Genomic DNA, 22921 nt, shown 5'->3' on the forward strand with positions numbered 1-22921 from the left:
CACAAGCCTGCTGTGGGGATTAAAGGAATTGATTCATATAAAGTGCCTAGCACATAGAAAATGCTGATAATGTCTCTTCCTATAAGAAGCCATAAATGAGACACCACCTATGGTATCATTTCACTGATGGTGGATCAGGAAGGAACCACTGCTGCAGTCACTTCAAGTATCTGGATGTCATTTGATAGGAACCGTAGACATTTTGGGGTGTGCTAAGGAATAGGTGCTGTTATGGCAGGCTTTCTCAGGCTCCCCCGCTCCCCTAAAAGTACTATAGCCAGACCCAAGACCCAGCGGCCTAGGCAGGACCCGGAGGACAAGCCAGGGGAGGGTGTTTCACCAGCAGCTTGGCAGCCAGGCTTCTTGGTGAATGGACCATTCCGCCAGGAGCTGGGACAATTTAACAGATTATCTGGAACGATGACTAATTAGGAACTAAGCTTTTTGGCAGGATGTCTTTTATTATAAAGCTTGGTAAAATTTCACAGGCCACTGCCACTGTCTGAGGCCAGATCGGGAACCTTCTTCGTTCAGGCCTGATCACCAGGAAGGCCGTTGGAGCCCCAGGTTCCCTCTCTCCACCCTTGCCCTTTCTCACCTAGAGGCCTTACCAAAGCAGGAAGTGGTCTGGGAGGCCATAGAAGTCATGGTTGGCTCTGGGTGACTTTAGGTAAGACTCTTGCTTTCTCTGGGCCTGGTTCTCCTCACTCTCCAAGGCAGAGGTGGCCACAGAATCTTGGACCCCTCCCATGAGAGAACCTGAGAGAAATTTCCAGGCCCGAGACGGTGGCAGACCTGGCAGGGGGCCGGATGCTGTGTGCCCTATCCCTCAGCCCGTGCCCTCCTTCTTGATGCCCAGACCTCCGGCCATTCTCCCCAGCCCTGGGTGCCCACCCGGTCCCGTGTTTGCAATGCCAAGCAGATTCCCCTGTCCCATTTCTGTTTGAATCAGATGGCTTTCGGGCCTCTAATTTTAATCCCGGTGAACATTATTCATGAGGGTCCAGGGCTTGGGCCCTGCAGTGAAACTTTTAGAATCCCCTGTTAAGAGACATCAGTAATGTATGAGGATTATAGGGGGACTCCAGCTGGTGAAGGGTGGGCAGCTTGGTGGCAGTCTGTCAGCTCCCACCTCCCTCTGTCCAAGCCAACATAGCCACCGGGGGCCTCGCAGCTGAGGGGAGGTCTCTGAAGCTTCATCTAGCTGTAATTTGTAAAAAGGCAAGAACTGTGTAAAGTAGCGGTCATTAAGGTTGTTCGGGCTTGCAGAGCCACCCACTCATTCCTGAGGCAGGGGCTGGTGGTGAGTGGACACTGTGGGACACAGTGCCTCTGTCACCCCTGGGGGCCCTGGCCCTCTCTTCCGACCTCCTGGAGCTCAGTTTCTTCATCTGTAAAATGGGGATGGTAATAAAGTCATCTCCCCAGGGGTCGGTGGGGGCGTTAAATGAAATCGTGGATGTCTGGAAGTCTTTTGAAGATGAGACGTCATGATGAGCCGATCTGATGAAAGGAAGAAACCTGAGGTGCGGAGTGGACAGGGGGTGTCCACAGGCTTCCAGGACACGAGGGCACTGCTCAGAGCCAGAGCTCCACCTGGCCTGGGCTCCTGTCACCGCCCTTTTCTTGATCAGCTGTGTGACCTCCATCAGAGCACCCCTTTCCCCCTTCCCTGCCGCTCTCTTCTCATTGGTTGAGAGGGTTTGGTTCCTTCTGGCCCTAAAATCTTCAGTTCTAAGTCAGCTTGCTGTGTGTGCCATGTGCTCAGTCTTGTCTGATTCTTTGTGACCCCATAGACTGTAGCCCACCAGGCTCCTCTGTCCATGGAATTTTCCAGGCAAGAATATTGGAGTGGTAGCCATTTCCTCCTCCAGGGGACCTTCCCCACCCAGGGATCAAACCTGCTTCTTCTGTATTGCAGGCAGATTCTTTACCCGCTGAGCCATCGGGTCAAGCTGTTCATCAGTGAATATTTACAGAAATCACAGGAAGGACCAGGACTATGGTGTGTGTGTGTATGTGTGTATATATATGTGTGTGTGTAGGGATTAGAGGTGGGGTAAGAGTTGAGCAGAGGAATCGCTCGGGGGCATTCACCTGTACCACTCAGCCCCACAAGAAGATGGAAGGGACCAGATGGAAGGGACAGTAAGCACTGAAGATGTTCAGGGGTTGCATGCATAATAAGTTGCTTCAGTCGTGTACAACTCCGTGACTCTATCAACTGTAGCCCACCAGGCCCCTCTGTCCATGGGATTCTCCAGGCAAGGATATTGGAGTGGGTTGCCATGCCCTCCTCCAGGAGATCTTCCCGACCCAGGGACTGAACCCGCATCTCTTATATCTTCTGCATTGGCAGGCAGGTTCTCTACCGCTGGAGCCACCTGGAAAGCCAGTTCAGTGGTTGAGCTGGGGCAAAGACTGGATAGGACATAGTCCTAGCCTCATTCACAGTATTAACCTCTTATTGGTAAGTGACTGGACCAACTCCTAACTGACTAGGAGCCAGATTGCCTGGGTTTGAATCCTCTTCGTCCCAGACATTTGCGGTGTGACCTTGGGCAAGTATCTCAATCTCTCTGAACCTTATCTTAGTTTACTTATGTGTAAAATGACGGTGATGATAGTACTGCCTCATAGAGTTATTATGAAGATTGATTACAGGCGGATCCTTTACCACTGAGCCACCAGGGAAGCCCAGTATTATGAACATTAGATGAGTTAATCTGGGGAGAACACTGAGCCCCTGGCGCCTGGTAGGGCTTGGCAACAGTTGATGTCAGTATTGAAACCCACTGGGCGGCAGATGCTCCAGGCAGCCTTCCATACACATTTCTTTCTAGCCTTGTCCAGGAGAAGGAAGGAGGCTCTGTTTTATCGATGGGGAAATGTGCTCTCTGAGGGGTTACCCAGGTGGTCTTACATAGATAAGAAGTAACAGAGCCCTGGCCAGTGTGAAGCTCCTGGGCCACTGGCTTGGCTACCCCTCTATACCTCCCTGGCTACAGCCCCCGGGGCTCCGCATCCAGGGTCATCTGCATGGAGCTGCCTGACAAATTGGGAGACATCCCTGAGCTGCTTGCTGTCACTGCCCCAACAGAGTTGTGAGGGAGAAGAAAGTGACTAGGTTTTAGAAATCTGAAAGCAACAGAGAGAGCCTCTTCCAGGCTGGCTTAGTTCTGCATCTCCAGTGTCTGAGCTGGGGATGAGCGGGCCAGGACTCTCTCCCTCCATAACCACTAGCAGCCTCCTTGTACAAGCTTCCTGCCCTCCCTTTTCTATCAGTGAGCAGAGTGGATTTTCTTTTTTTTTTCTAATATCTCTTTATTTTTGGCAGTCTCGGGTCTTAGCTGCAGTAGGAAGCTTCACTCTGGTTGTTGGTCCTGCAACTTGTGGGATCTTAGTTCCTGACCGGGAATCAGACCCGAATCCCCTGCATTGGAAGGCAGATTCTTAACCACAGGACCACCAGGGAAGTCCCCAGACTGAATTTTCTTCTCTGAAATTTCTTCTCTAGGCCTGGGTGGCTAAGCACATTTTACACATCCTACTGCCTTTTTCTAACGGAGGCCTGGGGGCATTGCTAGGTGTTGAGGGGAGCCCACGGGAAGGGCCGAGCCTGGATCTTAATGGAGCAGCTGGTTTCTAAGAGCAAAAGGCCAGCACCGCATTTTCCCCTCGGCCTCACCCTGTATGTCGAAGATGTTTGGAGAGAAACCACATAAAAGTGGGGCCTCCAGGGGACTCAAGCACAGAGGACCCCTTTAGATGGAGGACCGAGACCTTCTAAGGTGTGGAGGGTGAGTAGGAAATGTTAGTGGTCAGGGCCAGGAGCATCTCAGAGACAGGGCTGAGTTCAGAGACTTGGGAGACATATACTTCCTGGGTGGCTTGGCCACCAGGGTTTGGGATTTATGAAGAACCAGAGCATGGACTTATACATTTACAGAGGATGTTTTATGCCTCGGGCTCTCTTCTAAGTATGTCGTTGTTGTTCAGTTGCCCGTGTGTCCGACTCTTTGTGACCCCACGGACTGCAGCACGCCAGGCTTCTCTGTCCCTCACCATCTCCCCAAATTTGCCCAGCTTCATGTCCATTGCATTGGTGATGCCATCCAGCCATCTCATCCTCTGATGCCCTCTTCTCCTTCTGGAGTATATCACATACACTAAATCATTTAATAATGCTCTGACAACCCTATGATGTGTGGATAAATGGTCATTTCCATTTTATGGAAGGGGAAATTGAGGCTCAGAGAGGTGAAGGTGTTGTAGGAGGTGGGACCCCTTTCAGGGCCTGAGAGTGGGCTTTTGTCTAACACTCAGAAATGAATTGTTCCAGAAAACACATGTGCTGACAAAGCAAAAGACTTTATTGGGAAGGGGCGCCCAGGTGGAGAGCAACCGGTTAAGGGAACCCAGGAGAACTACTCTGCCACGGGTTCACAGTCTTAGGTTTTATGGAAAGTGGAAGTGAAAGTCGCTCAGTCGTGTCCAACTCTTTGCAACCCCATGGACTATACAGTCAGTGGAATTCTCCAGGCCAGAATACTAGAGTAGGTAGCCATTCCCTTCTCCGGGGGATCTTCCCAACTCAGGGATTGAACCCAGGTCTCCCACATTGCAGGCAGATTCTTTACCAGCTGAGCCACCAGGGAAGCCCAGGTTTTATGGCGATGGGATTAATTTCTGGGTTCTCTGACCAATCATCTTGCTTGGCCCTTATTTGGTCTGATTCGGGGTCCTTCCTGGTGACATGTGCATGTCTCAGCCAATATTCTGGGAGGACTCCAGCACAAAGGATTCTGGGAGGATGGTAGGACATATTATAGGCTGGTGTCTCCTCACTCTTTGGCCCTTCCTGAATTCTACCGATTAGTTTTTCAACTGTAGCACCATGTTCCTTATCGGGACCTCCTGTTGTGAGGCAGCTCATGCAAGTGGTTATCATTGTGCCTGACCAATGTGATCAATTTTGGTCTGCGGTTCCCTAACAAAGGAATTTGACCAAGTCACACAGTCAGTGAGTAGCTGAGCCAGGATTTGAACTTAGGAAGTCTGGCCTCAGACTGCTGTATTAACTACTTTATTGCCTTCTGTGGGAAACCGTAAGATCTGTCTTCAAAGCTTGAATCAGTGATTTATAAAGCTTTCTGAAGATATGCTTCCCTTTGAGAAATTGATGAAAATCATGGCTTCTCTCCCCAGAAAATGAGTACATGTACAGACATTTGCATTCAATTTCAGGGCATCACAGCCCCCTCAGAGCGGGTTCTAATCTGGCAATTGCCCTTCCCTGCTGGGCTCTCAGGCACCTGTGTGGATGGGGCCAGGATGTCTACTTTCTACAAAGTAAAGGCTGTGATGGGAGCCTTGGTCCCTGAGAGTCCCCACAGAGTCTCACAGGTGGGATGGCTGTGCTGGGACCCTGTATCCCAGAGGGCTGTCACGGACCTTGGATATCTAGGCTGCCTGACAGGAGTCACAGACTTTACTGGTGATAGGAATGTTACAGTGTCTGAGAAGAATGGGGTGGAGGTGGGGACTGTTCTTGGTTTATGGTCCGTTAAAGATGGAAATTGTATGAGTGTGTGAATGTGTTTGTGAAAGAGAAAATATATCAGCCAGGGGCCCAGCAGGAAGGAGAATTCTAGTCAACTGGTTTCACTGAAGAGATTTAATGGATTTCTTTCAAAGGTGTGGGTGAGGTTGAGGACACCCACAAGGGACGGTGCCACACTCCGGGCCTGGCAAAGACAGGGAGCTGTTCCCACCCAGGCTTGAAGGGGCAGCGGGAGGAGACAGTGTTGCTGTGTGAGAGTGGGAGGTGAGTGAGGTCAGCGGGGAAGCAGCCCCTCCCAGAACCATGGTGCTGAGACTAGGCGGGAACCGGAAGTAATAGCCCAACCTCTCTCTCCTCCCATCTGCCAGTGCCTCCCGCCGTGTGTGTATCGACTCTTTGTGACCCCATGGACGGCAGCCTCCCCCCAGGCTCTGTCCATGGGATTTTCCCAGCAAGAATACTGGAGTGGGTTGCCATTGCCTACACCAGGGGATCTTCCCAACCCAGGGATCAAACCAGAGTCTCCGGTATCTCCTGCATTGGCAGGCGGATTCTTTACCACTGAGCCACCCTCTGGCCAAACCCAAATGGAACCCCCAGGGCAAGGGAACTGGATGATGGAGTTTGGTGGGAAACAGTCTCCTGGAGTGTAGGGCAGGACCGAGAAGGAGCTGGGCAGGCCAGGGCGGTAGCACTCCTCTCTTTAGCAAGAGAACAAGCCTCCAAAGCAGTCTAGGCCTAACCGCCAGCCCAGTGCCGCCTGCAGGTTGGGACACCCCTGTCTTGATTCAGGCCTGCCTTGTAGCTGGATGTGGGAAGAGAAGACCTTGCTTGACCGTCCTAGGTTCTCCATCCCAGCCCTGCACTGGCCCTTGTCCCAGGACAGTGTGGCGGTGCAGCTCCCCACCTGCCCCCATAAATCTCCACTTCTCTGTGTAGCACAACCCCTGAGAGCCACTTAATTTGGTCCTCAGAGAAGTTCCAAGTCTGCCTCCCCACTTTGAGGGCCTCACTGGAACTTATGATATGTAATTAATGCTGCTTAATTGATATTCTTGGGGCTTAGTCATAGGGGTTTTAGGGCCCCTTGGGAGCATCTTTTGTGACGCATCAGGAGCTTTTCCCACTGGGTTTGGTTGCCAGGACAAGAAGTAAGCTTTTCAGAGGGTAAACACCCTGAATTTCCAGGCTTTTTTCCCATTTGTGCTTTCTCTTTCTTCCCTCTGGGAGGCTGTCCCTGTCAGTGGGGTCACAGTCCCCTCACCACCCAATCATTCAGCCCCTTCCCCTGTTTCATACCCCAGCCTGCTCAGTCCTGCACTTGCCACCTACCCAACAATTCTCTAGGGTTCTCTGCATTAGAATCACTTGGTAAAACAAAGCAGATTTCGGGCTTCCCTGCAGCTTTGTTAATCAGAGAGTTCCTGAGGCCCCCAGTGTTCGGTGGTCTGTTCCCCAGACTATAAGCAGTGTCAGGCCCCCTCCCATCCTTAGAGACCAAGTATGGACAAAAGGCTTCAGCGGCTCAGGTCCTTCCTGGGAGCTGGCAGACTTGGCTCCGGATTCTGGGTGGTGAGGGGTTAACCTACTCCCCCCTCCCCCCTCCCCCCCATCCCGCCCCCCAGCAGAGCCAAATCTCCAGCCTCTGTGTGCTTTCTTCCCACTGCTAGTTCCCTAGCACTTCATCTCTCCAAGTCCCTTAGGCTTGAAAGTGCTCTAATTCTATGTAGAATGAAATACAGCCAAATTGATTACAAAAAAACCCCCAAAACTATCAGTTCATCTGTGTTCTGACCATCATGAATAGAAGTGTAAATTGGGTCTGACAGAGACCCGGTGGCTCCTTGGATTTTTTAAATCCAAGTTTTCACGTTTTTTTCATTGTTAGTAACCCAAGTAATGAAGGCTATAAAACATCTTTAGTAAGTCCCTGGGTTGAAGATTCCATACGCAGTAGTTTGTAATATGCATATGTTAATTACTCCGGGTCCCGGTAATTCATCACCGCCCAGCCAGGCTCGCTTGCCCCCTTTCCTGCTCTAGGAGATACTGGGTGCCCTTGGAGTCCCCCTCCCTGTCCTGTTTCCAGGGGAACTCCATTTTCTTCTCTGGCAGAGATCAATCTCTAGGGAATTCCCCTCTATTGAAGCCTCGAGTGCCGTTTTAAAAGCAGCGCTGTCATCTTCCCTAATGGGTGTTTTCCTTGGAGTCTCTGCCAGGAGTGGAAGGAGGAGGCAGGCTGCACAAAGGCATGCTTGCTCTTTCTGGGCTGGGATTTTTATATAAAATCCTGCCGGAGGGATTTTTTTTTTTTTAATGTGTTTGAGAGAGGAAGGCAGTGTATTGAGGAGGAGGTAGGTCCCTTTCTTAAATGAGGATTCTCTGGAACCTGGGTGTTTTCCTGGAATAGTCTACATTTTAGAAAGCTATTAGGAGAAATTTTGTTTGCATCTGAAGACAAGAGGTATTAAAAATTAGCAAAGGCAGGAGAGGAAAATTCGGGAACTCTTTTGGAACCAGGGTTATAGGTTATAAGATTGTTACGGAATTTGGTGGGTGGGGCAGGAACCCAGTCTTAATTCAACTCAACGCCCTCCCCAGTGACTGGCACACAGGGAAGTTTCTATAAATGCTTGCGAAGTAAACCTCATATTTACTTGGCTTTCATAATGCTTGAGGACTCTTGGCAGTTAGATGAAGGAAAAAACATAAGGAGCTTTGGAGTTAGACATACTTAGGTTTAGACCCAGCTCTGCCTAGCTCTGTGACCTTGGGCAAGTCACTTACCTCTGATTTTCAGTTTGCTCACTTGAAAAATCCCTGGAGAAGGAAATGGCAACCCACTCCAGTGTTCTTGCCTGGAAAATCCCATGGACAGAGGAGACGGGTGGGCTACAGTCCATGGGGTCACAAAGAGTTGGACAGGACTGAATGACTGAGCACACACTTGCAAAATGGGTAACAACTCACAGAGTTTTTGTGAGAATTGGATGAGATGAATTCAGTCACTCAGTCGTGTCCGACTCTGCGACCACATGCTCTGCAGCACGCCAGGCTTCCCATCTTCGGGAGTTTGCTCAAATTCATGTCCATTAAGTTGGTGATGCCACCCAACCATCTCATCCTCTGACGTCCCCTTCTCCTGCCTTCAATCTTCCCCAGCATCAGGGTCTTTTCCAGTGAGTCAGTTCTTCGCATCAGGTGCCCAGACTTTTGGAGTTTCAGCTTCAGCATCAGTCCTTCCAATGAATATTCAGAACTGATTTCCTTTAGGATGGACTGGTTGGATCTCCTTGCAGTCCAAGGGACTCTCAAGAGTCTTCTCCAACACCACAGTGCAAAAGCATCAATTCTTCGGTGCTCAGCTTTCTTTATAGTCCAACTCTCACATCCATACATGACTACTGGAAAAACTATAGCTTTGACTAGAAGGACCTTTGTTGGCAGAGTAATGTCTCTGCTTTCTAATATGCTATGTAGGTTGGTCATAGCTTTTCTTCCAAGGAGCAAGCATCTTTTAATTTCATGGCTGCAGTCACCATCTGCAGAGATTTTGGAGCCCCCAAAAATAAAGTCTCTCAATGTTTCCATTGTTTCCCCAACTATTAGCCACGAAATGATGGGACTGGATGCCATGATCTTAGTTTTCTGAATGTTGAGTTTTAAGCCAGCTTTTTCACTCTCCTCTTTCACTTTCATCGAGAGGCTTATTAGTTCTTCTTCACTTCCTTCTGTAAGGGTGGTGTCATCTGCATGTCTGAGGTTATTGATATTTCTCCCTGCAATCTTGATTCAGCTTGTGCTTCATCCAGCCCAGCATTGCACATGATGTACTCTGCATAGAAGTTAAATAAGCAGGATGACAATATAAAGCCTTGACGTATTTCTTTCCTGATTTGGATCCAGTCTGTTGTTCCATGTCTGGTTCTAACTGTTGCTTCTTGACCTGCATGCAGATTTCTCAGGAGGCAGGTAAAGTAGTCTGGTATTCCTATCTTTTGAAGAATTTTCCACAGTTTGTTTTGATTCACATAGTCAAAGGCTTTGGAGTAGTCAATAAAGCAGAAGTAGATGTTTTTCTGGAACTCTCTTGCGTTTTTGATGATCCAACGGATGTTGGCAATTTGATCTCTGGTTCCTCTTTCTTTTCTAAATCCAGCTTGAACATCTGGAAATTCACTGTTCATGTACTGTTGCAGCCTGGCTTGGAGAATTTTGAGTATTACTTTGGTAGCATGTGAGATGAATGCAATTGTGAGGTAATTTGAACATTCTTTGGCATTGCCTTTCTTTAGGATTGGAATGAAAACTGACCTTTTCCAGTACTGTGGCCACTGCTGAGTTTTCCAAATTTGCTGGCATATTGAGTGCAGCACTTTCACAGCATCATCTTTTAGGATTTGAAATAACTCAACTATAAAGATCCACTTAATCTACTGACTATTCAATAAGGGGCTCAATAAATGTTAGTTTTCTTCCTTCATCCTGCATGCATGCTAAGTTGCTTCAATCCTGTCCGTGCGGACTGTGGCCCTCCAGGCTCCTCTGTCCATGGGATTCTCCAGACAAGAATACTGGAGTGGGTTTCCATGCCCTCCTCCAGGGGATCTTCCCCACCCAGGGACTGAACCTTCGTCTCTTATGTCTCCTGCATTGTCAGGCAGGTACTTTACCACTAGTGCCACCTGGGAAGACCCTGTGTTCCTACTGAGAATCTGCTATTTTTAACACCATCTGCACCTTAAACTTATGTAGGGAACTTTTGAAAAATACAGTTGTTCAGACCCCACCCATTGAGACTTGGATTTAATTGGCCTGTGGTAGGGCTTGAGTATGGGTTTTGTTTTTTTTTGTTTTTTTTTTGACCCTGCCTCAAGCCTTCTGGGATTTTTAGTTCCCCTGCCAGGGATCAAACCCTCACCCTTGGCAGTGAAAGGGCAGAGTCCTAACCACTGGACTACCAGGGAATTCCAAGCATGGGTTATTTTGAAAAATCTCTTGTTAAAGGATACATTTTTTAAAGATAAAATAATGATTCCCACAGAAATATAAATTGAACACATAGCAAAATTTTATTCAACTTATTCATTAATGAGGGAACCAGTAAGATGTTATTACTGGTTCAAATCCAACAACGCGAGCACATACACAATCACGAATGCTGAGATGAATGTACAAATAGATGCAAATCCACTGGGTAATAATCAAATAATCAATTGCATCCCACTGAGGGAAATTTATTTGCATTTCTGTGGATAAGAATCATTTGCATTACGTTATGCCTTCTGTAATTTACAGAGTTGTAAAAAAGCTCAGAGGTAATGAAAGATGCAGAGCTCTATGAAATCAGATACCTGGACTGGTATGTGAAACAGGACACCCAGGGATCTGCTTTTTGGTACGTTTCAATGACTTCCATGCTTCCCCAGCCAGAGGAGTGCACCCTGCCTTAGACCTTTGCATGTAATTCTGTGATGACTGTTCTCACACTCTCTTGTAGTTATTATTTGAGTCTGAGCTGTCTCACCTACGACAGAGGAGTCCTGAAATATAGGATTCATATTCTATTTATCTTTGTAGCCCAGGACCCACCACGCTGCCTGGCCTACTTTATAAGTGCTTGAAAACTGTTGAATTCATCATTGAATTGAATTGGATAACTCAAAGAAACAAGCAGAACAAGTAGTGTTCTTATTTATTTATTTTTGGCTGCTCTGGGTCTTTGTTCCTGTGCTCAGGCTTTCTCTAACAGCAGCGAACAGGCTTCTCATTATGATGTCTTCTCTTGTGGCACATGGGCTCTAAAATATAGGCTCAGTAGCCATGGTACCCAGACCAAGAATCGAACCCGTGTCCCCTGCATTGGCAGATAGATTCTTTTTGATTTTATTTTAAACCTTTATTAAACTCTTTATTGGGTTATAACCACTTAACAATGCTGTGATAGTTTCAGGTGAATCACGAAGCAGCTCAGCCATACGTATACATGTATCCATTCTCCCCCAAACTCCCCTCCCATTCAGGTTGGGTAGGCTGATTTTCAACCACTGGGCCACCAGGGTAGTCCCAGAACAAGTAGTGTTATATTCCATCTTCTGATGAGGAAGCTGAGGCCTTGAAAGTCTCTGATCTTGTCACATAATCAGCTTGTGATAAAGTTGGAACTCAAACCCTCTCATCCATTTCCTCCTTCTATCTTACTTCATTCAACAATGAGTAGCTACTCTGCACCAGTCACTGGGAGCAGTGGGCTTCTGCTGTCCTTGCTCTCAGAACCTTACATGTAGGGCAACATGCTTAGAGAACATGAGCCAGAATGCCTGAAGTCAGCAATTATTAGCCTTATGACTCTAGACAAATTACTTGGCTTTTCGGTGCTTTCATTTTCTCATCCATAAAATAGGGAAGCCTACCATAAAAGGATTAATTAAGGGAATATGGTGCAAAGTGTTTACAGCAGCTGCTGGTGCTATAATCATCTGTGAAAGATGAGGAAAACGTGGATCCTCCCATTGCTTGAGAAGCTCTATCTATTGGGATGAAAAGAGTAGATCACGGTTAGGGCGTGTGGTGAGTGCAGTCATAGGGATATGAGGCGAACTGCGGGAGTTGGAGAGCTGGACTTCTGGGGAGCTGAGTCCTTAAGCATTAGCATGGGAAACCACATGGGGTTTCCCACGTGGCTCAGTGGTAAAGAATCCGCCTGCCAATGCAGGAGACAAAGGAGATTCGTGTTCAATCTCTGGGTCGGGGAGATCCCCTGGAAGAGGAAATGGCAACTCACTCCAGTGTTCTTGCCTGGAAAATTCCATGGACAGAGAAGCCTGGCGGGCTACAGTCCATGGGATCGCAAAGAGCCAGACAAGACTGATAGACTAACACACTTTAGCCACTTAAACAACAGGGTCATGAATCTGGGTTCAGCTTTGTGGAATCCTTTGCCTCAAGGTCTCTCACAAGGCTTCCGTCAAGGCGTTGGCCAGGACCTCAGTCCTTTCAAGGCTGGGCTGGGGCAGGATCCCACTTCTAAGTTCCTTCAGTGGTTTTTGGTAGGATTCAGATTCTCAGGGGTGGGTTGGCTGATAGCCACCGTGGTTCCTTGCCACATGGGCCTCTGCATAGGTCAGCTCACACCATGGCATCTGGCTTCATCACAGTGAGCAGGAGAGAGGGAAGGTGCCCAAGACAAAGCCATAGTCTTTTTCGGCCGTGCTGTGTCTTTGGTGTGATCCTTTGTTATGGGAGCTCCTCTGGTTGTGCATCACAGGCTTAGTTTCCCGCTAGCATGTGGGATCTTAGTTCCCCTACTAGGCATCAAACCTATGTCCCCTGCATAGAAGGCAGAATCCTAACCACTGGACCATCAGGGAAGCCCCGCCATAGTCATTTATAACATAACCTCAGAAGTGACTTGTGTTCTAGTCCAATCTTCATTAGAAGCGAGCCATTAACTCCAGTCCACGTTCAAGGGGAGAGGATTACACAAGGGCATGAACACCAGGAGAAGGGATCTTCAGAGATCTCACAGCCCCTGTCTCTGCCTTGCCTTTACCATCAGGGCATCAAATCAGTACGCCTAAATCGAAATGAGTCCAAGAAGGAAGGTAGTCATAGAGGTAGCACAAGTTCAGTGTGCTCACAGAGAGGTGTCTGGTTGGAGGAATCAGGACGGTTGCCTGGAGGAGGCAGCATTAACAATGGACCTTGGAAGAGTGGAGGACACGCCACTGGCCGAGAAGGGGAGGCCAGGTGAAGGACACAGCATAGGCAAAGGCAGGGAGGTGGGCAAGTGAGGGGCCTGCTCAGATGTCCAGATATCAAAACCATCTCACTTGGGAATTCCCTGGCCATCCAGTGGTTAGGACTCTGTGATTTCATTGCTAAAGATCCCAGTTTGATCCCTGATTGGGGAACTAAGATCCCACAAGCCAAAAAAAAGCCAACAAAAAAAACACTCTCTCACTTGAGTGGAACCTATGTAAAGAAAATGAGAGTAAGGGGATGGCAGTGGAGATTAGAACCAAAGGTAGATGGCTTCCACTGTGAGATGAGGGAGCTCTCTCCTTGACGAGGGGATGAGGGTGGGGTCAGGGGCTGGAAGAGGTGTGGTTTCCATTACTACTGGGTTCAGGACTGGGGAGTCTCTGAGTCCAGTCCCTCCAGCCTGGCTGCAAGACCCACGCCCCTTCTCCTCTTGCAGTTTGGACGCACTGAAGTCATCGACAACACACTCAATCCCGACTTCGTGCGCAAGTTCATCGTGGATTACTTCTTCGAGGAGAAGCAGAACCTCCGTTTTGACCTGTAAGTAGAAGATGGTGCTGAGGTTGGAGCTGGGGAGGGAACCACGGTTGGGAGGTGGGGCTCCAGGACTTCTTGTTGGGGCAGCAGTTTCCTCACTCGGGAAGGTAAGAGATCTGTCATATCAGAGGAAGCCCAGGGTTGACCTGGGAGAAAAGGGACTATTAGCTGAAGTCCAGCCCCACCCACATCAGGAGATGGAAGAGAGGTGGGGAGAGGGAACAAAGGCACCCCCCCATTTGTCTAGTGTGGAAGGGCACTGGGCAAGCTACCTGATTCTGGGGCGGGTGGTTGAGGAAGATCTTGGGGGCAACTCCAGCTCTGCCTCCAGGGAGCCCAAGTCCCCAGTGAACTCTTCCTCTGTCAAAGCTGGTTCTGGGGGCAGGTCCCCTCCAGTTTCCCCTCCTGCCGAGGTTACCTGGCTGATCAGACTCAAAGCATCTATGTGTTCATCACATGGATGCAGAGTGCCCCTCTCCTGAGGTTAAAGGTGACAGGGGGGTTTCAGTCTGGTGAGTAGGTGGAGGAGTGTTTTGTTGTTTTGTTCGGGGTATAGGGTGGTTAGAAAGGACTGTGCCCCCAGAGAATTGTGGATGGAATGGGGAACAGGGGTTGGCAAAGAGGGAGCGAAGGGAAAAAAATGCAGTAAAAGGAGACAAAAGTGGAGGGAGGAATAGGAGGACTCAAGGCCCAGGGCAGTCAATGCAACCGATTGCTGGGAAGTCAGCTTCCCAGGTGGCACTAGTAGTAAAGAACCTGCCTGCTGATGCAGGAGACACAAGAGACACAGGTTCAATCCCTGGATCGGGAGGATCCTCTGGAAGAGGGCACGGCACCCCATTCTAGTATTCTTGCCCGGAGAATCCCATGGACAGAGGAGCCTGGCAGGCTACAGTCCATGGAGTTGCAAAGAGTCCGATACTACTGAGTGACTAACACATACACAACTTACATCTGGGCTTCCCTGGTGGCTCAGTGGTAAAGAATCCACCTGCCAATGCAGGAGATGTGGGTTCGATCCCTGGGTTGGGAAGATCCCCTGGAGAAGGAAATGCCAACCCACTCCAGTATTCTTGCCTGGAAAATCCCATGGACAGAGGAACCTGGAGGACTGCAGTTCATGGGGTTGCAAAGAGTTGGACATGACTTATTGGCTAAACAACAACATAACTTATATATAGTGAAGTGCTCAAACCCAATCCCATGATGCATTTTGATATCCATTTATCACCCAGATCAAAAGACACACCAGGTCTAGCACCTTAGAAGGCTACCATATTTGTCTCCTTGCTATTACTCCCAGAAATGTCCACTGTGTTAGTGCCTGGTTTGGGGAGAGCATGGGTTCTGGCTCAGCTCAAGAAGCCAGACAGTTCAGGGCAGGCTGCCCCAGCTGCCTTCACCATCTCTCTGTGTTCCCTGCAGGTATGATGTTGACTCCAAGAGTCCTGATTTATCCAAACATGTGAGTTCTGCCAGCACCTGCCCAGCAATTCTGAAAATCTCCTAAATGCCAAACTCTGAGTTGGCCTTGGGCTTCACTATGACACAGAGTGTGTGTCTGATGCTACATCCTGTCATTTCACAGCCCTCGTATATCCAGATGTGGGGTGATGGGGGAGGCAGGACGACTGTGAGCCTAGTGGGTGACAGTGGTCTTTTTTGCACCCTGGATGTGCAGGATTTCCTGGGCCAGGCCTTCTGCACCCTTGGAGAGATTGTGGGGTCCCCTGGGAGCCGCCTGGAGAAGTCCCTCACGTAAGTATACAGGGAAGTGGAGGCTGTCTGGGTTGCTTCCTCAGTGATGGTCCAACTTGCTGTTCATCCTTGCTGAGGGCTAGCTCAGGGGAGGGGCAAGCCGTCAGCCGGTCATCATGGGCAGTCAGAAGTATGGAGACTGAAAGGGCCTTGCAGGACGTTTAACCCAATTATCTTGGAGGGACCTCGGCTCACTTATTAGAGCCCCACATTCCTTAGAATGGCCGGAGACCTTATGTAGTCCACTCCCACCCCACCCCATCATTATATAGGGGAAGAAACTGAAGCCCAGAGAGGGAAGTGATTTGCCCAAGGCCACATAGCTAGGAAGTAGAAGAGCTAGGATTTGAACCTAGGGATCTGCTCACATAGAGTAGCCTTCAGATTGTTCGGATGGCGAAGCCCTCCCCACCCCACCCTGCCCCTGCATCATAGGGTTTTCAGTGCTTTAGGGGGAAACTATTACACTGAACAGGCTCTGCCATGAAGAGTCCCAAGGCTTCTCACAGTGGAGCCTGGGGGTGGCTTAAGGGACCAGCCAGGGTTGCCCACACAGTGGGGTGACCTCTCTTGTCCCTGTTTCTCAGGAACCCCCAGGAGCAGGGCCCAGGCAAGAGAGGCCTGCAAACTGGGACATTTGTCCAGGTCACAGGGTAGGGTGGGCAGAAAAGCACCGCCCCCCCCGCCCCGGCTTCTGCCAATTTCACACTGGACGCTGTCCCCTCATCATGATCAGTAACTGCAGAATGTGTTATTGGGGGGCGGGGGCTGTTCTCTTTCCCAGGCCCTGTCTCTGACCCCCAACAACTATGTGGAAACTTCAGAGCCCCCAGAAAGTCCTCCTTGTCCCCCAAAAGGTGTCATCCTCTGGCTTCACGGAATATAGTGATAAATAGCTATCATTTCTTGAGAATAGGGAGTAATCCCATGTTTGAGGGCTCTGAAGCTTATAGAATTTGGGTCCCAGGAGTCAGTGTGTGTCTGTCCCTCTCAGCTCCCAACTGCCTGGGTCAAAAGCACCTGAGTTATTTGGGTCTGTTTCCTGTGCTGCCCCCTGGCCCTCCAGGGGTGCAGGGGCACACCTTCTGGGGGGTGGAGAAAGACTGGATTGGGGAGGAGCCAGTGGGAGGAGCTTTAAAGGTCAAACAGGATCTAAAATGTGGAGACGCAGGGTGCTGGTGAAGGAGGGGGCCTACTCCCCCACTGAAGCTTCCACATGGCCAAGTTTAGTTGTTTCCCTGGCTAGACCTATGAATGGCTTCCTTCCAATGGGTGTCTGTTCTGGGCCAGACAGTGTTTCGTCTCTGTGACCTCACGAGGTCAATCTCCCCATTTCACAGCCTGCACACTGAGGCTCAGAGAGGTCACGCAGAGGTTCTCAAACTGAAGCAGGCACCAGCATCCCCTGGAGGGCTGGTTTCATAGACTGCTGGGCTCCAACCCCAGGTCCAGGCAAGGGCCCAAGAATTTCCATGTGTAACACGTCCCCAGGGGAGGTGATGCTGCTTGTCCAGGAAACACACCCCAAGAACCTCTGAGGTGAAGTTGCCCAGGGCTTCACCTTGTTAGGTTTGGGAAGAATACCTCTCCTTCCCCTGGCCTGTGGCTCTTGGACCTATTCTGATGTTTGATCCAGAACAGAAACCTGTCTCCAAGAGTTTTGGTGATGCCGAGAGCTCTGGCCTCTCAGGACGGGGATACTCAGCTCACGACATGCTCTTTCTCTCCACAGAATAGGAGCGTTCAGCCTGAATTCCAGGACAGGCAAGCCCATGCCAGCTGTGTCCAACGGGTAGGCCATCAGACACCTCTGGCCCTGGAGTCCTCAGACATTCAGCCAGCTCTGCAGAAGAGGGCCTTGGGGTCCTGGTCCCGTCCCTGCTCCCACCACTGTGCCTTCTTCAGTCCTGCTCAGGGGCACAGAGAGGGTCCTGGGTCCCTCCTACAGGACCCAGGCGCTTGGGGCCACTCTGCAGCTGGCCCTCCCCCAACCCAGGCTAGAGCTCTGGCATCCCCAACCCCAGAGGTCAGAGGACTTTGGGGTGCAGGGTGGGGCTTAGAGGTAGGGGCCGTTTCTGGGCATCAGCAGGGACTGGGCCCTCCTCCTTCCTGTGCTCTCCCAGGCCCGGTTTCTTCGCCCTCCCGCCTCTCAGCCTTGTCCTCCCTTGTCTTTATCTCCCTCTTCTCCAGTGCTTCCACTGCTGGACGTCAGCCTCCTCACAGAGTAGATTCTGCTGAACCCTCACTTTCCGCATTTCCTTACCAGCTGTGGTGGGCTAGCCACGTTCCCCCAGCCCCAACCCTGACCATCTGCTTTTGGCTGGCCTCATGCAAATATGGCCACAGAGACCCTCCCACTCCTTCCCTTTCCTCTCCTGGTTGGCAAGAGGGTCCACACCTGGCAGGGGCTAGGGGGACCAGGGTAGGGAGCATCTGCTTGGGGGACCCACCTGGAGGGGCCACTGGCCTTTGCTGAGGGCCTCTAGAAGCTGGGGTCTCAGTAGCTGGATTGTCCATCCGACTAGCAGGATGTAGGAAAGGGGCCTTCAGGGGACCCAGGGATGTCCGCAGCCCAGGAACGGTATGGATGCTAATTTACAAGAAGAGTAGAAAAGCAGCAATTGGAGAGAGAGCAGGAGTCAGAGAGAGAAACAGAAAGGGAGAGCGAGTGGGAAGGGAGGGAGAGAGAGAAAGGCCAGGCAGGTGGGAGCTGACTGGGGCTGGAGAGCGTGGAAGGAAAGATCGGAAATAGACGAGGGGCTCAGAGGCAAGGAGAGGAGCAGATGGAGAAACATTGGACAGAGGAGGCTGGTGTGAGCATTCTATCTCCCTGGTCAAACAAATCAATCTTTACCAGCAGGCAGGGCTGGCTGGGGGTGGAAGGGCTTTGGGTTACTCAGCTGGCTGCCCAAGTCTAGGGGGACAAGCTGGCCACCTGGCTGGGGCAGGGGACACTCCAGCTGCAGCCCTGCTCTGGCCACCTCATCTGGAGGGATCTGAGCTATCTCATCAGCCCCCTGCAGAGGGCCAGCTCCCCTGCTTCCTCTGTTTGAGACTCTCTCCCTTCAAGAGCTGGCACTGGAGAGAGCTCCATCAGTGGTTCTCCTAAATGTGATCCGCAGCCAGCATGTTGTGGCCCTGAGGCTGGCTCGAGTGTGGGCTGCATTTCATCAGCTTTGCAGAGTGGTAAAGGGAGCCAGGCAGGGAGAGAAATGGTGCTCTTGAGGCCTCCTCCGCGTCAGGCACGGTGTGTGTGCATATTATTTTGTAAAATGGATGCTACAGTCACACCCATTTTATGGGCTAGGAAACTGAGACTCAGAGAGGTGCAGTAATGAGCCCAAAGTCACACAGCTACTGGACGGCTGCCATTTTCTTCTCCCTCCCAGGGGCTGGAAGGGACCTCCCCCTACCCTGGGGTTAGTCCTAAACATCGGAGTGTGATGGGCTAGTACCTGGGCGGGGTGGGGTCCCTCCTGACCAAAGGAAGAGGTCATGGTAAAACCCCACCCTGGGAACTTGCTCCCCTAGAGAGGATTCTCTGGGGGAGGGGGGCCAACTTCACGTCCTGGTCGCCCACCTCACAGAGGAGCCTCAGGGTTGGCTGAGATCTCTCTCCCCCAGAGAGACCCCAGCCAAGAAGTTGCAGGGGAGGGAGCCATGGGAGACGGCCTGGCAAGCTGCCACCCAGAGTACACCCATCCTCCTGTTTCACTGCCTCTTACTGCTCTCCGTCCTCCAATGGATCAGAGTGGCTCAGAGCTGGGATGTTCCGGGACTCTGGGGATCAGCTGGGTGCAGGGTGGGGTGGCTAGCCCACGAGGTCTTTTGCCCACAGAAGTGGTCTCTGGACGGAAAGTTTGAGAACCACTGGTCTGGAAGCCTCCGGGTGAGTCTGGATGCTTTTCTAGGACTTTCAATGCAGACAGTACCCTTCTTGGTGGGCTCTTGGGGAGCAGGGGGTGGGGCAACTCTAGGCCTGGGGGCCTGGCCCAGGAAGCAGCGCCCTAGATCACAGGAGACTCTGTCTTCTTAGGGGCTTCAGAGCAGATCTGCTGGATGGTGGTGGGGAGGTGAGGGGAGGCTGAAGAGGGCTGATTCAGGGAGAGCTCAGGCTTGTGGCTCTGTCTTTGTCCGACTTTCCATTCTCTCATCTTCTCCTCTCTCAGCGGTGTCCCAGGGAAGAAATGTGGCACCATCATCCTGTCCGCTGAGGAGCTCAGCAACTGCAGGGTGAGTGGCAGAGGGACTGTAGGACAAGACCTGGGGTGGGGGGGGGATGGAGGGCAGGCTGGCCTCCCTGGGACCCTGGGACCGCAGGGTGTCCTTGGAGGCAATGGGGGAAGGCAGGGCTCTTCAGTCTACCTTGGCTGTCGTAGAAGTCCACAGCTTTGGAGCTGGAAGATGTCTCCCCTTTTTAGAGCTGAGCTGACTGAGGCACAGGGAGAGGAAAAAGCTCGCCCACGGTCAGCCGCTGAGCTGGGCTGGGAGCCCTGGTCCACTCCCCGTCACGGCCACGCTCACTTGTCCTTGAGCCAAGACTGCCTTGGCACCAACACTGGCAGCGGAGAGGCCTTTTCAGTCTGGGAGGCTGGGCGCTTAGCATTTAGTTGTCATTTTTCCCTTTTAGCTCTGGAGTAGGGTGATGCCCCTACATGGGGCTGAGGGGGTGAGAGCATGTGGTTGGTGTGTGTGTGTGTGTGTGCGCGCGCGCGCGTGTATGTTGGGAAGCCAGAGTCTGCAGTCCTACGCAGCCCTTGGTTTTGCTTCTTCTGTGGGACTGCAGAGAAGCAGGAGGTAGGGACAACTGGGGGGGAGCTGGGGGGTAGCCAGGGTCTTTAATAACGAGGCTGTAGTGTCTCAAACTCTGCATTCAGGGGCTTCCAGTTGGGGAATAAGACACAGAATTGATATTCTTTGGGAAGTACAGCAATGGCTGCTGCTGCTGCTGCTGCTGCTAAGTCGCTTCAGTCGTGATCTGCTCAAACACAGTTGCTCTATCTGCTTTCTCTGCTTGTCTGTTTACCTCTGTGGGTCTGGTGGACCTTGACCCCGGGACTAAACCTCCCCCACATGTACACCAACAGAGGGTGGGGCGTGCAGTAGGTGATCACAGAGGCTCTTCTGTGAATCTTTAATTGAATGAACAGGAAGCCCAAACCAAATGTTTAGGGGATGTGGGTATAACCTGTATATGCTGGCGATCTGGACACTATTGGAGTCCCTACAAGGGAGAGAGTCAGTTCAGTCACTCAGGTGTGTCCGACTCTTTGTGACCCCATGGACTGCAGCATGCCAGGGTTCCCTGTCCGTCACCAATTCCCGGAGCCTGCTCAAACTCATGTCTGTAGAGTTGGTGATGCCATTGAACCATCTCATCCTCTGTCATCTCCTTCTCCTCCTGCCTTCAATCTTTCCCAGCCTCAGGGGCTTTTCCAATGAGTCAGTCCTTTGCATCAGGTGGCCAGAGTATTAGAGTTTCTCAGAGAGAACAAGGGCAAGAACCCAGCCGATATGTAGACTAGAGCTTCTATTCAAGCTTCCTGAGCCTCAGTTTCTCCGCCTGTATGCTGGAGCTTGCTGTGAGGATTAAAGGATGTGAAGGTGACCGTGCCCGAGGGGCTCTCCTCCTAGTGGGTGTCTGGGGAAGACCGAATCTGAATTCCCTGAAACCTAAATTCAGTTTGCCCTCAGCTTCTAACTCAGTCGGTGGCTTCCTCCCTGGTTTATAATTAGACAAAGTAATACAAACGAAAGTGCTTTGGAAATTCTAAAGCTCTAGATGGTGCTGGGTGCTGCTATTGGTCTCGTTTTCTGGGATTGGTAAACAGTGTGTGTTTAGGCTCTCCTCCTCCTCCCCCACTCTGCCCTCCTCCCCCTGCATCCACGGATGGCAGCAGCTTCTTTGATTTAAGCAGTTTCAGAGCAAGTGGGGGTGGGGGGCTCCCTCCCTTCCTCTTGAGATTGTCAGCTCCTTTTCTTTGGGGGCATCTTTGGCTGAGTTCTGTCTTTCCCTAGAATACTTGCAAGGAAAAAGAGACTAATTCCCAGCATCTGGCTGAATTAAAATAATTACATCTGATCGGCTTTGCTTCTGTCATCCCAGCATTCAGTAGGAGGATCAAAGGAAGAGGGTGGAGTCTGAGAGATGGTTTTTCACCAGAGCTGGGCTTCCTGCTCAAATGAATATATTCTGCTGGAGCAGACAAACCCTCCTTTCATCCATGGGGATGGTGTGGGCAGTCAGGGACCAGAGAAGGATTAGAGTTGACTCCAGAGGGTCATCAGCATACTTTGATGGGTTATAGAAAAACCCTTCTCATGGAGAATTTAAATACCAAGAAAGTTCCAACAATCAGAATTTGACCCCAGATATTATTCAGTGATACTTGATGTTGACAAGGCTGAGCTTAATCTCCTGAAAGGCCTCTGAATTACCAAAGAATTCATTATGGTCAGCAGTAAAACAGTGATTATTGCATGTAATACTGACCAATATTTGCATAGTCCTCACAGTTGACAGACTCTCGTGTTGACACTATTTGATCATTCACCATGGGACTCAGGGGGCTTCCCTGGTGGCTCAGACAGTAAAGAATCTGCCTGCAATGCAGGAGACAGGGGTTCTATCCCTGAGTCCGGACAATCCCCTGGAGAAAGGCATGGCAACCCGCTTCAGTAGTCTTGCCTGGAAAATCCCATGGACAAAGGAGCCTGGTGGGCTACAGTCCAAGGGATCACAACTGAACAACTAACACTTTCACCTTCGTGGGACTCAGGGCCGTGTAGGTGTGAGTGACCCAGTGTCCAGATGCAGAGAAGTTGGAGTGGCCTGCTTAAGACTGCAGCATTCTAACCCAAGCCTGTGGTCTGGGAGTGTTTCCCTCATCCAGTGAAGTTCTGAACCTTCATGGCACATGCAACAGCTATGGGCTTTGTCAGGCCAGTAGCTGTTAGTAGGCCTGATGAGTGGCTGGACTTCTAGAGAGAGGCAGGAGGGTATTGTGGGTGCAGGTGGTGAATAGCTCCTAGGCTTCCCCTTCCCAGACCCCTAGCTGCCCCTAGGCCTGCCAGGCAGCCAGACAGCCTCGCTCTGGAGCCACAAGTCCCTGGCCAGATGCACATTCTCAATGCCATCCAGTCAGGTCCCTGCACACACTGGTGAGAGTGTGACTCACCTGTCACCAGCCAAGGAAGCCAAAGCTCCACCTGGCAGCTATCCCTCCCCATCTCCTTCTAGGTATCAGCAGCCTGGCAAATAGATGGGGAAACAATGGAAACAGTGACAGACTTTATTTT

The 22921-nt window shown here is 50.8% G+C and overlaps 1 protein-coding gene across 1 annotated transcript in view; it reads left to right on the forward strand.

Moving 5' to 3' along the window:
* The window catches only part of CPNE5 (copine 5), a 103694-nt gene that overhangs the window by 29533 nt on the left and 51240 nt on the right, over window positions 1-22921 (forward strand). Inside the window, 6 exon segments of the mRNA XM_070360911.1 lie at window positions 13764-13867; window positions 15290-15329; window positions 15546-15622; window positions 17355-17414; window positions 19461-19511; window positions 19792-19855. Coding sequence (XP_070217012.1) covers window positions 13764-13867; window positions 15290-15329; window positions 15546-15622; window positions 17355-17414; window positions 19461-19511; window positions 19792-19855 — 396 coding nt within the window.

Source organism: Bos mutus, chromosome 23 (genome assembly GCF_027580195.1).
Source record: "Bos mutus isolate GX-2022 chromosome 23, NWIPB_WYAK_1.1, whole genome shotgun sequence".
Taxonomy (NCBI): domain Eukaryota; kingdom Metazoa; phylum Chordata; class Mammalia; order Artiodactyla; family Bovidae; genus Bos; species Bos mutus.